This window comes from Rousettus aegyptiacus, unplaced genomic scaffold (assembly GCF_014176215.1).
Source record: "Rousettus aegyptiacus isolate mRouAeg1 unplaced genomic scaffold, mRouAeg1.p scaffold_m13_p_11, whole genome shotgun sequence".
In the NCBI taxonomy this organism is placed as follows: Eukaryota; Metazoa; Chordata; class Mammalia; order Chiroptera; family Pteropodidae; genus Rousettus; species Rousettus aegyptiacus.
In genome coordinates, this window is record NW_023416286.1 from 42,919,730 (window position 1) to 42,933,975 (window position 14,246).

At 44.0% G+C, this 14,246-nt stretch overlaps 1 protein-coding gene across 5 annotated transcripts in view; it reads left to right on the top strand.

Annotated features, from left to right (window-relative positions):
• PLEKHA2 (pleckstrin homology domain containing A2) overlaps positions 1-14,246 on the top strand; it is a 65,965-nt gene that overhangs the window by 25,188 nt on the left and 26,531 nt on the right. For 3 of the 5 annotated variants that reach the window (XM_016127377.2, XM_016127376.2, XM_016127379.2), the window contains one exon: positions 12,009-12,101. The exons of 1 other annotated variant lie outside the window; for it this stretch is intronic. In XM_016127377.2, the coding sequence (XP_015982863.2) occupies positions 12,009-12,101 (93 nt within the window). The remainder of the gene's footprint in view (positions 1-12,008; positions 12,102-14,246) is intronic. One more of the 5 variants, XM_016127380.2, reaches the window with a different exon arrangement.

Genomic DNA, 14,246 nt, shown 5'->3' on the forward strand with positions numbered 1-14,246 from the left:
ACTTTCATTTAAAGTGCTGAGCATGCAGAATAATACCCACACATGGACACTAACATCCTTGCTTTAGCCTGGAATGCTTGCCTCTTATAATGTTTTGGTTTGGGTTTGATTTGGGCTCTGCTGTATCACTTTTCCTGCCTTTGCTCTGCACAGGTGCCCACAGCTGGGTCAATAGAGTCACTGTTGGAGGAGCTTGAAATCAAGCCTTGTGGCCAGTAGACTGGGCTTCTGGCATGCCAGGGATGAGCCCTGGCGAATTATGGTCTCCGAGTCTTATCATTCCCTTTCCCTTTTTCTTCGTCTGTCTTCTCCCACTCACTGCCATATTAGTTCAGGTAATTCAAATGTATTTTTGTCGTGATTTATCTGCTTATTGCTGTGCTCTCTACTAGGACTGCTCTTAACTCATAATTCACTTGCTGGGGGAATCCTGCATAGCTGTTGCCAGCTGCCTCCCCTGAGAACTGACCCTCCCTTTTTTCCAGACTCTGGTCCACAGGCTTCTATCAGTGACATGTCACCCAGGACCACAGTGTCACCATCTGTGCTCTTTTGAATATTGCCAGTTGTCAGGATTTCCCTTGTTCTGTCCTGTCTTTTGATTTGACTGTCCCTTGGTTCTAGGACCTGCACTAGCCTTGGATGCTGAGCATCAGGCCACCTTCCTGGGATTAGCAGCTGCGGCAGGCCCCACCCTGCCCAGGGCAGCCTCCTGTGCTTCCCTGTCAGCTGAGCTCTCAGGCTGCTCTTGGTGCTAGAGCCTTCTTTGAGTTTGAGTTACCAAATAAAATATGTGGCCCCTGTTGGAGATTCTTTACATTTTCTCTGGAAGCAGAAATTTCAGCTGGCTTGGCACATGCCTCAAAAAGGAGAGTCTTGCTGTGACATACCAATATTTCAGAACGTTTTACTTCTTTAGTTGTTAGCTTAGCTCTTTGTTGTATTGATGGCCAAACAACCATTCTAGACTTGAAAGTGGATATTTTTGTAAGTTGTAAAATAGTAGTAGTGAACATTTATTACCGTGTGCCAAGCGCTGTTCTAAAGACTTCGTTGGGTTTTCATTTCATTCTGACAACAGTCTAATTGGTAGGTATTATTGTCCTGATTCTAAAGGTGAGGCAGGTGAGGCAGAAAGGGGAAGAAATTCACCCGTGGTTACATAATAAGAAAGTGGTAGAGCCAGGATTTTAACTGTGGCAGTCTGACTCCAGTTCTTCTATTATTGCTGATAATGAGACAGTCATCTTAGTATTGCTTGGGAGGAAGGAAAGCTTTCAAAAGTAGTTTCTGATTAAGAAATAGAAGCCGGAGGACTCTTCATGCTGGGAGCTTCTAGATGGCAGGGGGCTCATCTGGTTTAGCTTTTGATCCACAGTGTCCAGCACTTGATAAATGTATGCTCATTGAATGAATGAACAAACTAAAGAGAGCCAAGAAAAGAGGCTGTAGGAAAGGAGGCCTTTATGAAATGCAGAGTCCCTGACACTGCTCTTCTGGGTTTGGGGACATGGTCTAAACCAAGTGCAAGTTCTGTATAGAGTGGGACAAAGCAGTGTGCTGGGAGTCAGGAGAAGGTGGTTTGGAGGCGATCTCCAAGAGCAAACTCGAGGGTTTTGATCTGTCCCTGCAGAGCGAGACATTAGACTCTGACCTGTCACCGAACATCCTGTATTTATAGGGAAAAGGAGACATCTGATGTGATATCTGTTATTAATAGACATTAACAAGCAGGAGGTTTTCTGATCCCAGGTATCTGACTTTTGCCTGTTTAAACCACTTGGTGGTTGGTGTTTATGGAGCCTGTTTTCACTACCACTGGTATTACTGTTATTAACTGCAGGTATACTTGCTGGGTGGTTGCCTTATACCAGCCATTGTAAGAAATTCTTTCCATATATCCTCTCATTAAGCCCTCTCAGTAATCCTGGGACTCAGGGACTGTTAGTTTCATAGGACTCTTCAGTGTGCAGAGAAGTTCAACGCCTTTGCTCAAGATCGCATAGGTGGTAATAAGTGCAGAGCTGGAGTTGGAGCCAGGTCTGCCTGACTTGAGTGCCTGCACTCGTCAGCTTTGTCTGCTTCCTTCCTCTTGCTGATGTTTGTGCTCAGTCCTGGGCAAGGTCTAAGCACAAATGTGGAAGGTGAACTTACTGAGCGAGGTCTTTGCCACTAGGAAGTTTCGGGTTCATTTGGGGAGATGAAAACAATATAGGCAAAACTACAGTGGTAAAAATTCAAGTCCACCTTTGTAACAGGATAGCGATCATTAAGTTGAGCTGCCCAAATGCCAATATTTTGGTTGAAGAAAAAGAAGTGGTTGCAGTGTTCCCTGTCGTTGCCCATTTGTGGAAGAGTGGGGTCTGGAGGTGGAGTTTTAGATGGAAAATTCTCAGGTCTGGGAGATAAGAGATGAACGATAAGATCCTGGCTCTGCCACTAAGTTGTTTTGTACATAAGCAGGTCATTTCTCCTCTCTGGGGGATAGGCACTCTAGGTGATCCTTAAAATGGCTTTTGGCCCTCCATTTCCCGAAGGGCTGAGAACAGAGCGAGATTCTGGAGTTCAGCAATGCTGTTTAACACACACTTGCTGAACATGCGTTGTGTGCCAGACATCATTCTAGATGCTGAGGCTTCAGCACTGAACAAGACAAAAGTCTTCACTTTCCTGGAGCTTATACTGTAGGTGGGGAAAGAGGTGATTACATAAAAGTATGGCAGGAAGAGCTGCAGGACCCCCCTTCATGGAGTGACTGGCACTAGATCCAGATCCGGAAGGATGGGTGAGATTATTACTACAGGTGATTCGCATCTGTAGAGCACTTTACGGGTTTTGAAGTGTTTTTACATATAATGTCTCATTTGGTTGTTGTGCAGCCTGGAGGAAGAGGAAGAGGAGGGCACTCTCTGTGAGGGAAATAGCAGTCATTAAGGGCCAAAGGCAGCACCAGGGAGGGAGGGTGAGCTCGCCTTTTTAAAGGGTGTTTAAAGTCAGGTTCCCCAGAAGACCTGGGGTTGAGGATTTGCGGCAAGTTCTTTATCGAAGAAATGTTTCTCTGAGACTGTCAAGAGTTCTGGGAAGCAGGCTGGGGAGAGATCAGGGTAAGTCTGCAGAGGGAGGCCTTAGCCTGATGCTGCAGGGGGCTGCCTCATAGTGAGGTAGGCCTCAAGGTGGTCCCAAGGGAGCTGGGCTTCCCTATGCCCTGCTGGATAGTCACTTTTTTTGGCTTTACACATGTGGGCAAAATGGCCCCCGCAGTCTGAAGGCAGCCTTCTGAAGCAGAGCTGCAGGTGCTGGTCATTGTGAGTACAATAGAATGGCAAACAGATGGGAAGCCTGAGACAGTGTCTCCTCATGGGACATATAATGGGTGCTTGTTAGGGGGCAGCTATACCTTTAATGCCTGATGGAATTTAGAATCGATGTGGTAAAGTAAGGAATCAAGGTTTTTAAATACAGGCACTGGTGACACCAAACTGATCTAGAATGAAACCCATTAGCTAAAAAGGACCCCTATAAATGGGAAGTTTCAATATTATTGATTATAGCCACTAATTTGTCAGATGCATTTAAAAATCAATATGCTGACAACATCAAGCATACAGATAATTCTTGAATAGAAATAGACATTGGATGGATTTCCCTTAAAACATTACTATGATACGATGGCACCAGCACTTGTATTTTTTTTTTTTTTTATTTTGGTGACATCGGTTAATGAAATCTAGTAGGTTTCAAGTATACAATTCAACAGTAAGACATGTATATGTGTGTGTGTGTGTGTGTGTGTGTGTACATATACATATATATATATTGCATTGTATATTCACCACCCATAGATTTCTTCCTGTCACCACATATTTGATTCCTTTTATCTCATCTACCTCCCCCCTCCCCCGTACCATCTGGTAACCACTAGCCTCCTGTCCATGTCCATGAGTTTGTTTGTTGCTTTTAGATTTATATCTCAAATATAACTGATATCATGTGGTTTTCAACTTTTTCTGTTTGACTTATTTCACTTAGCATGATTATCTCGAGATCCATCTGTGTTGTCGCAAATGGCAGCATTTCATCTCTTCTTATGGCTGAGTAATATCTACCATATATATGTACCACATCTTCTTTATCCAATCATCTATTGTAGGACATTTCAGTTGCTTCTCTGTCTTGGCCACTGTGAATGATGTTGCTATGAACATCGTTGTGCATATGTCTTTTCAGATATATGTTTTCAAGTCTTTGGGGTAAATACCCAGTAGAGGGATCATATGGTAGATCAACACTTAGTTTTATGAGGAAGCTCCATACTATTTTCCATAGTGGCTGTACCAATTCCAGCACTTGTATTTTAACTTCATGTTGGTCCCTATCATGAGAAAGAAGATGAGATTCCTTTATTGGGCTTCTCTATTTTATTACTGTGACCTACAGAATAACTATGTTTTAGTTGCACAGCAGTGCTTACGTTCCACCCATCTAATGTCCACTTGGCTAAGTATTTGCAAGGCTAAATTATGTGGCCCCGAACAAAGGATAAACAAGCATGAAAACAATATTGCACTAGATTGTTGTTCTTTTCAAATTTACTCTGTAAAATGTGTTTACTCTCTTGTCCAAAAATGCCCAGATGATTTTACTTTCGAAAGGCCACGATGTGAATTATGAAACAAAATATCCATCATATCCAAAAGATAGCATCTCTCCTGGTATCTCTGAGGCCCCAATAAACCCCCCCCCCCCTTTTTTTTAATATGTAAGCAATTCTTTTCATTGAAAGGGGCAAAGAACTTTAGCTATGTTGACAAAAGGATGACTATTTGGCTGCATTTAATAGAAAGAATACAGTGGAGTGGTAGGAAATTACATTAGTACATAATGTATAATGGACAAAATAGTTTTGTCTTAAAAGATAGGAAAAAGTTGGCGTTTTTTTTTAAATTATGTTTTCTGTATGAGAAACTTTGAACAAAATTTTGCTGAAATGCAACTATTTAAAAGACTTTTGTTTAGTATGCTTCATCCTGTCAAAATGCCAAGAAAACTTTTAAAAAACTGGCCAATACATGCACATAGTACAAAATTCGAAATGTGGGAAAGCTGATATATAGTTTTACAAGTTTCTCCCTACCACTCCTGTTCCCCAGGTATGTACAGATTCCCCTAGCCAGAGGCAACCAGTATTACCAGTTTATTGTGTGTCTGTCCAGAGAGATATTCTCTGTATATACAAGCATCATGATAGTCTCAGATCCTCAATAATTATTTAGGCAAAGTGTTTTTAATTCATAGATTTTGTTTAATTGGTATATTAACTATCCATGTGGATACATGATTTCAAGAATTAAATAGAATTTCTGACATGCTTTTGTCTATATCATATTTGAGTAAGAATGCAGACTTCCTTTGGAAAAAAAATCCTAAAAGATTTCAAGTGACAGATCTGTACTTTGACTGAAATGCAAACTTTGCTTAGGCTTAATTATTATTAAATTAATGTTTTTTAATTAAAATTGCATGTGGACTTTTTGAGAGTTAGCATAAAACACTGTGAAATGCAATTTTGTTTTTTTTCTATAGTAATCTTATTTTTTAAAGCAACTCTTGCCTTTATTACAAGATGTACTTTATCTAAATTTTAAGAAAGTAAAAACTTAGAAGTGCTTTTGGATAATCATGTTCATAGTACTACTTGGTATTAAAGTCCAAGCAGTTAGTGCAAAACCATGGTGAAAACTGTTCTGAGTTTTCTTAGTTTGTCTTTGGTTGTATTGTTACATTTTGCTTTACATTTTAAGCTTTAGCATTTGGTTAATATGTCTATGATGTACATCTATCTTTATGTGTTTTATATATCTATATACAAGAATGCCATTTTATTATTAAAATAATGTCTCTAAGGAAGAGCAGGCACTTCTATGTTTGAGAGCAGGGCTGCATATTAGATTTAGCTTCAGAGCCCATTTTTATTAGTTATATCAGCTGAACACAGGACAACTTGATGAATACATTAACTAGGGGAGCATCCATTTATTGTTTTGAGCCTCCTGGCCTCATCTGTAAAATACAGGCAATGATATGAATTATCTATCTCTGACATAGTTGCTGCTGAGATTAAATAAAGTAATATATGTGAAAGTGCTTTGATAAACTCGAAAGTGTTAGAGACGTTATTTGTTAAGGAAGTTTTTCCTGGCCATGACATCAGATGGACTAGGAAATGGGAAGAGCCTGGAGTTGGAGATTTATCCTACGGCTTCCTTATGTGTCTCCAGCAGTGGTGGGAGTTGCGTGGAAGGGACAGATTTAAAGACCTTATGAAGGAGGAAAATGACGGGGTTGGTGACTGACTAAAGGGTGAAGTAGAGTAGTCAAAGATTTAGAGCATGTGCAGTTGCTGAGATGGGGAAGGTGGGAAGAGAATCAGTAAGACGGTGGAAGGCAAATGACTGAGTTTGAGGTAAATGTGGAGGAGGCTGAGTCGAGGAAAGGGGTGAAGGAGCTGGCTTATTGAGTTTAAGGTTTTAGAACCATTTAGGTGGCCAATAGTTGGAGTCTTGGAACCCAAACATGTGTCCGGGGTGTTAGCTAGAGCCCAGGCCCTTGACTATGTCTTTAGATCACCGTCAACTGGAACTGGAAGAGGAGGTAGAGGGGCTGGGAATGTGGTGGCCAAGAGACTTACATGCCGTGAAGTTCATCCTGACTAAAGCTGATGCTGCTGCATGTTGATGAGAATGAGACATCCAGATTCCACCAGTATAGCAGTTTACGATATAGATTTGACTTTTCTTGAAGGGAAAGATTAAATGCATAATTTGAACTGGAGAATGGAGACAGTAGCCATGGGCATTTCACTTTTCCTCCAAGTAATGTTAGGAAATGGAGCTATAAGGATGGAGGGGAGGAGTTGTGTTTGATACCAGAGCAGCAGGTAAAGCCACTGCCTTGGTCACCTAATGCCTGGGAATAACTTGATTACTTTCCTTTTGGACGAAGGCTGTGGAATGTGGGGCAGAGGGAATTGCGCTCTTCCCTTTTTAAGTCCTTTCCTGAGAGTCAGTGTCTGGCCTTGGCTTTTGGTGGTTTGAGCCCACAGGCAGCTGCAATGGCTCACACCCTAGCTGTGGGATTTCCTTGTATGTTCCCTTCCTTCTTCTCCTATTAGTTAACCAGCAAGTTGGTTTTGACTGCCTGTTGTGTTCCTTGCTGTCTGCTAGGCCGCCTGGAGCGATAGAAGAGACAGTAAGAAGGCACCAGCATCTCTCCTTCCTCCTTGCCATTCTCTGAATTCTTGGTCTTTTGGAGTTTGGCACCTAAGAGCCAGTTTGACTAGTTCCTGCCCTGCCCAGCTTGGGCAACTCTACAGGGCCTCTTTTGGTTTAACCCTGCTGATCCTGCTCTTGTATTTACCTTTTATTGATAATCAACTCTTAGATAATGAACAGGTCCTTGTACATTTGAAGGACTATCTTGTGGGAGGTGGCATGGTAGAAAGGAAAGTGCATGGGATTTGAGAATTAGGACAGGCTGAGTTTGAATACTGGCCTGCCTTCTCAGTACCTGTGTTACTTTGGCCAAGTTGCTTTCACCTGTGCATGCCTTAAGTTTCTCCATCTGTAAAATGGGATTTTTAGGGTTAACTGACAATGTGCAAAGGTACCTAGCAATAGACTTGGTGCATAAAGGACTCTAAGTACATGTCAGTTTCTTTCTTCCTTTCTCAAGCCATGCTTTGTCAAAGCATCAGGTTGATGTTGGGAGTCGTGAGCTCTGTCTTCATTTGGCTCCTTGAATAAGACATTTCTCTAACATGAGCCTTGGACAACTCGTGGCGAATGACAAGGCACCAACAAAACCTTTCAGTGCTGACATTCTGTGAATTTATGGGTCCATAGTTAGGTCTTCTGGTCGTTTTTGCGCTCCTGGTTACTCTCACTAGAAGATAGGACCGTTTTTCTATTTTGACAAGAAATACTGTTGCTTCTAGAAAAAAAGGCTTACCACGGGAGGTGTATCACATTTCTCTGTGGGCACCTCAACTTCTTCCTTGGTGATGGAAAACAATCAACCCTACGTTTTCCATTAATGGAGAATGAAAGCTCCTTTGAAAACCTTGGTGGCAGAAGAAAACTTGAACAAAAAGCAAGACATTGGTTGACAGTGTCTTCATAAAACCATCAGTCATTTAACAGGAACTTGCCTTGTACCTTTCATTGTTCCAGAAAATTTAGAAGTCCCAGAAATGTACAGGTTTCTCCTGACTTATAGACATTTTTAGGCACAATTGCTGCAAGCCATGCATGCAACTGGAATCTCTTCTCTCTCCCTGCCCACTGCCCTGCTCTGCTGTTCCTCCTCCCTCTTTACTGCTGGTGCAGCAATCAGGGTCACTTTGTGGGCTGTAGCTGGACGTGTTGCCTTCTCTCACAAACTGCTGCGCCTCCAGTGCAGTCGGCAGGACTAGACAGTGTCCGCAGCAGTGGTTCTCAAACCCAGTGGCACAGTGGAATCACCAGGGAATTTTAAAAACATTCAGGTGCCTGGGCCCTATCCCAGATCAGTTAAAACCTTAGGAATGAAACATGAATATTAGTTTGTTTAAGAATCTCCCCAGGTGATTCACATAGCAGCCTTCCCACCAACCTCTGTCTCCACTCCCCAGCTGCTCAGATGCTCTCATCTCAGATGCTGTCTGTCTGTCTGCATAGCGCATTCCACAACTCCCCCCCGCCCTTCCCCAGTCCTTGGCCCCCTTTTAGTTGGGACTCAGTCCTTTCATGCCCTTACCACAGGGTTCCTATCCTACAGGAACTCTGCCCCAGGTCATTGGAAATGCAGAGCCAAATGACAGACACCCAGGTTTGAAGCGTGAGCGCTGTCTCCCAAGGAAGTGTGGTTTGCCAGTGGTGGATAGAAGCTGTGTTGTTCCAGTGCTCCGTGAGGTAGCAGGCATTCATGGACTGGTTTGGGAACTTAACCACCAGGCAAATAGTGTTTTCATTTAAAAATTGAGAAGTCTGCTGTGTAGACAAACGAGATTCTACTCATGTCCTCAATGAGCTTAAAATATGATAAGAAGAGACTTAAACTCGCAGAAAAAATATACTCCAATACAGAATCCAGGGCTAGATTTTGTTATGTAGACCAGTTGTTCTCAAACTTAGGCCTATTTAGGGATCACTTGGGAACATTAAAAAAATGTACATGTTCTGCCCACATTCCACTTGATTCTGATTCAGTGTTTTTTGGGTGAGGCTTGAGCCTGGGCCTTTTAAAACAAGCTCTCCAGGAGAGTCTGTTGTGCACCAAAGTTGGAGAAAGATCACTGTATATGAAAGCAGTGAGGAGAGGTCAGGGCAGGCTGCAGTCAGTGGAGCAGGCTTTGTGAAGTGGGGTCTTCTTGTCCTTTCCCTAGAGGAGAAGAGGCTGTGGCCAGGAGAGTCAGCTTGCTAGTCTCTGACACCCGCCCCTCCCCAGGTGCCGCTTCCTGGCGTTTCTGCCCTGACATCTGGCTGCCGAGGCTCTCAGCCCAGGCATGTTGGCGCATTCTTCCTTGGCCGGGAAGTGTCTGCCTGGGGCTGCCACCCTGGCAGCAAGTTGTCACCATTAATCTTCTAGGTCCAGTAATTGGAGTGGACACTGAGCCATCACTCTGGATCAAGCCTCAGTGAATTTGGGGCTGTTTTCTCCTGTAATTCATTTCCCCCTGGGTGGTGAGGAAGGCGGGTGGGTAGGTGGTGGTGGGGGGGTGGTGTGGGGAGAAGCTGCCTTTTTAGACATTCGTCATATTTTCCTGGCTTCCTATGGTGGAGAAGAGGTGTACATGAACCTAGGAGCAGACGGTGGGTAGGCTGGGGGTGAAGGACAACCCCAGGCTCCTGGGGTAACTGTCCTGAAGAGCTGCTTCTTTCTCTTTCTCTCTGAAGCAGGAGAGTTGAGGGGAGCATGAGACTGAGGGTGGAGCAACCCTGGAGGGTGAGGAGGATGAAGTAGATGAAATCTGATCAGCTCCTATCTGTCATTACTTTTGAGTTAGTATCCAAATGCTTCCCCAAATCCCACTCCATCACTCATAATTCAGGATAGGCCTTTGGAGGCCTTTGGGCTGTGGTTTGGGGTGAGGAGAGTGAGTTGTGCAAGACTAGACTGAGACTTGGCATCTGCATCTTGTAATTAGTATGCGGGTCCGGGGATAGGAACCACCATGGCTCGGTGCTCTCTGTGTATTTTCATGTCATTCTCCCAACAAGCTTATGAAACCAGGCTTATAATCTCAGTTTTATAGGTAAAGAAACTTGCCTACAGTTATAGGGCAGTAATGTCACAGCTAGAATTCCAACAGCTCAAGCTTTTTAAATTATACTGTGCTGCTTCTAGGGCATTGGGGTGGAAGTCACTGATTATGTGACCTTGGACAACTCCCCTTACTCACAAGTCGTTTTCCTCAAGTGCGAAACTGGAGGCAGGGGTGGTCCATGTGCTCAGTGTACAGGCTCTGTGCATCTCGGAAGGCTGGGCAGACATGGGCCTGCTTTTGGCTGTCTCACTCCTTGTGAAGCTGAGTTTTGCACAGAGTGGTTCACATTCTTCTCGGGGACAGTAAGCCACTTACTAGCCTTTTGGGGTGCTGTGGCTCCTTTTCAGACTCTGATTTAGGGACTTACAAGACTTGTCTCTCTTTACCCAATAGAGGTGTCCTAAAAAAAAAAAAATACAATCACTGTGTAATTGAAAAAAATGTATAAATCACATCACCTGTATTTGAAATGCTAATATGGCTACCCAGAGGCAGCTTCTCCACTCACTGGCCTCAAATGCAAAACAGGGGGAGATGTCCTTTCTAGAACTCTCTCTCTAAAATTCTAAGGCTCTGAGAATCCTTTTAGCATGGTATTACCCCCATCCATTTTCTTGCGAATAGGACATTTCACACATTGCATTTACTCCAAACCGGATGTATGTTAATTTAGATAATTGGCCCTAGAAGGACTCTTCCCTCCCATCTAAGATATTTCTTAAGGGCAGTCTTCCCGAATGACAGATCCTTTTACTGTTAACCCTTTGGGAAATTTTCTAAATTCCCATTAGCTAAGATTCATCTCTGTTTATTGCTTTGAGATGACTTAAGGTAATGGGAGCTCAAGGTGGTTCTTTAAGCTTATGAAAACAGTTTAAGAGGTCACCAGGAGCTATGGACAGGTTTTCAGCTTTTTGGTGGAGTGGATATTCCAAGTTATTAATTAGAAACTCCACAGCTGTGATTTCTTGGCCATTTCTTTGGTATGCTACCATCCCTGTTTCATGGCTTCATTTCTGATGATAGAGAAATTAGAAAGCCAAAGAGATTGTGCCGGGGTAAGTTTCTTGCCATTTTAATAGTACATTTACTTTGTGTCTTATAGTATATGGATGTCATTCCATTTGGTACTCGTAACAATCCTGTTAAATAGACTGAACAGCTATATTTTTTATTTCTGTATTGTGTGAATCCATATCCTGTTTATTACGAAAACAATTTGAAGTGCCATAAAACAGGACCAAGCCAACAAAAAGATCAGAGTAGTCAGGACAGAAAAAAATAATAACTAACAGAGTCATCTGTGTTCCAGGGATGATACCAAGTGCCCTTAAATGTATTAACTCCTCCTTACAACTGCCTTGTGAGGTAGGTAATGTTATCAGAAGGGTAAACTGGAGTTTAGTGGTTAAGGATCTTATTCACAGTCAAATGGTGGTGCCCACACTTCTAACCACTGTACTAGGATACCTCTCTGTAATAGATAAGGCCTTGGGGTAAGGTGTAAGGACACATATGATGGCAAAAATTACATGTTTTACAGGGGAGGAAAGTGAGCTAAAGAATGGGTAAGTGACTTGCTGAAGGTTGCAAGGCTAGTAAGTGGAATAAACAGAACTAGAATTATGGTCTCCTGTGTGTCTTAGTGCTGTTTCCACAGCCTCACATAGCATCTTTTTAAAAATGAAACACATATTTCTTTCAGAACCTGGCAGTTGGGGCAGGAGCTGTTGGATCTTTGCAGCTGACCTATATCTCAAAGGTAATATTGGCCTGGAGCTCTGGGAATCCATATTCTGTAAGTAGGTTTAGTATCTATACAGGAGGAACTGTCACATCCTTTGGTCTTTAGCATATGGGGGTGTTGCAGGGGCAGTAAAGTGCTCTCCCTTCCTCAGGGCTGTCTGTGAAGCCCTGCATCTGGGTGGAGTATGGTCAGCAGGTTCTTGAAGGGTGGGCCTGCAGCCTTAGACTCCTGGGACACATCAGTCAGAGATGTTCTTAGCTTCAGCAGGAGAGGTATAGGCGCTGGGGGTAGGAGTGGAACGTGACATTTTTTGTAATTGGGACAAGAAGGAACACGAAAACAACAGAATAAAAACCCCAGTGACTGTGAAGGATTCTCCCAAAGGGCATAATTAAACAGGAGCAGCTCAGAAAGAATTGGGGCTGCATGGAATTTTATCTATCACCTGGACAGGATTACTGCTGATGGAAGGCTATAAATGCCCTGAAAACGTACTTAGATGTACCAGGAAGCCATTCAGCAGTCAGATAACTGCTGGAGAGTCTGGCAGGCGGGCCGACAGGCCACCCCCTGGTCTAGTTTGTGCAGACATTGTGCAGCCCCTCTTTGGTGCTGAGACCTGGGGGTGATGGCTGAGGCTGGTTTTTGATGTCCACATGTAGCTGCCGGATTCAGCTTCTTTTAGCAGCTCCTTCCTGGAACAGGCCCCAAGAGTGACCCGTGATAGAGCAATGATTAAAAAAAAAAATGGCCAGGGAATTTAGAGCCTTGCCAGAAAGAGGAACTCTTTGTCCAGTGAAGAGAGCCAGGTGGCACCCAGCCAGCACTGTTTCAGGAAGTCCTGCTCTCCCTATGCACCCTCACTTCAGGCCTCTTGGGGACCTCTGCTTTTTTTTGTCCAGGTTCTCTAGCCCTTAGGTGCTTCAAATGGGATGGAGAGGACCCTAATCTGAGGGACTTCATCTTCTATCTCAGCTGGTCAGGGGGCGGGTATGAAGGTGGATGCAGCTGCAGGGCTGCAGGAGAGTCTGGCAGACACAGCCGGGTGCAGAGGCAGACACGCAGGGCAGTGTCTGAGCAGATTAGAGAGAGAAGATAGTGAGCTGGGGGAAGAGAGACAGGCCTTTGAGAGTGCAGCTTTGTGCATGCCTCATGGTAAGAAATGTGGCTGCCTCTTGGACCAGGCAGGCCAGGGGCTCGGGCCCTCCCCTCTCCTGTCTGGACTTGCTGTGAGCTCATTAGGTCATTTCTCTAGGAAAGAGAATTTGGAGAGGAGGAACAGAGAGCCTCAGGATTAATGAAACCCCAAACCTGCTTCTGTTTGAGAGGGTTTGGGAAGTTTTTTGTTTGTTTGTTTGTTTGTTTGATTGATGAGGGAAGAATGACTATAATCTGCTGAATCGTGACTTATAAATGCAGCTCAGATGGGGTTTTTAGAATTCTTAGGTTTGGAGGCAACCTTGTTTAAAAAGGATGGACCTCCCTTTTAGTTCTTCATGGGAGATGCAGGCCCAGATAGGTCTTTTTTGAAACCCATAGCTGCCATGGGTCAGGTTACACAGAGCTGAGGGCCTTTAACTCATGCCTGACCCAATGCCAGAAAGCAGGGTTTCCCCAGAAAAACATTTAGCCATGATACCATTATTCAATTCAGTATTCCAGGTTATTTATTGTTAACCCCTAGGCATTCTCTCCCAGAGTAAAGCATTTAACCACAGTTTTAGCCTGGCTTGTGGTAAATGTGCGGCCTCTGTTCATAGCTCTTTTGTGTGGACTAGTGTTGGGGAGATGGGGTCCTTTAGAACAGGAGCCCCCAACCCCTGGGGTGCAGACAGGTAGCGGTCTGTGACAGATTAGGAACCAGGCCACACACCAGGAGGCAGATGGCAGGCAAGTGAGTTAAGCTTTATCTGTATTTTCAGCTGTTTCCCAGCGTTCGCATCACCGCCTCAGCTCCACCTCAGATCATTAGGCATTAGATTCCCATAGGAGTACTGGTCCCTGCTGCCAAAAAGGTTGGGGACCACTGCTTTAGAGATGCCAACAGAGATGAAAGTTCTCGACCTGATGTCATCCAGGGCATCAGTGGCAGCACAACCAGTTCTTGGGCAGACTAGAAAATAATCGATGCTGGCCTTTGGTGCCACCTACCTTCTCACTCTGCCCGATGGCCCTTCTCTTCCACACAGCCAACCC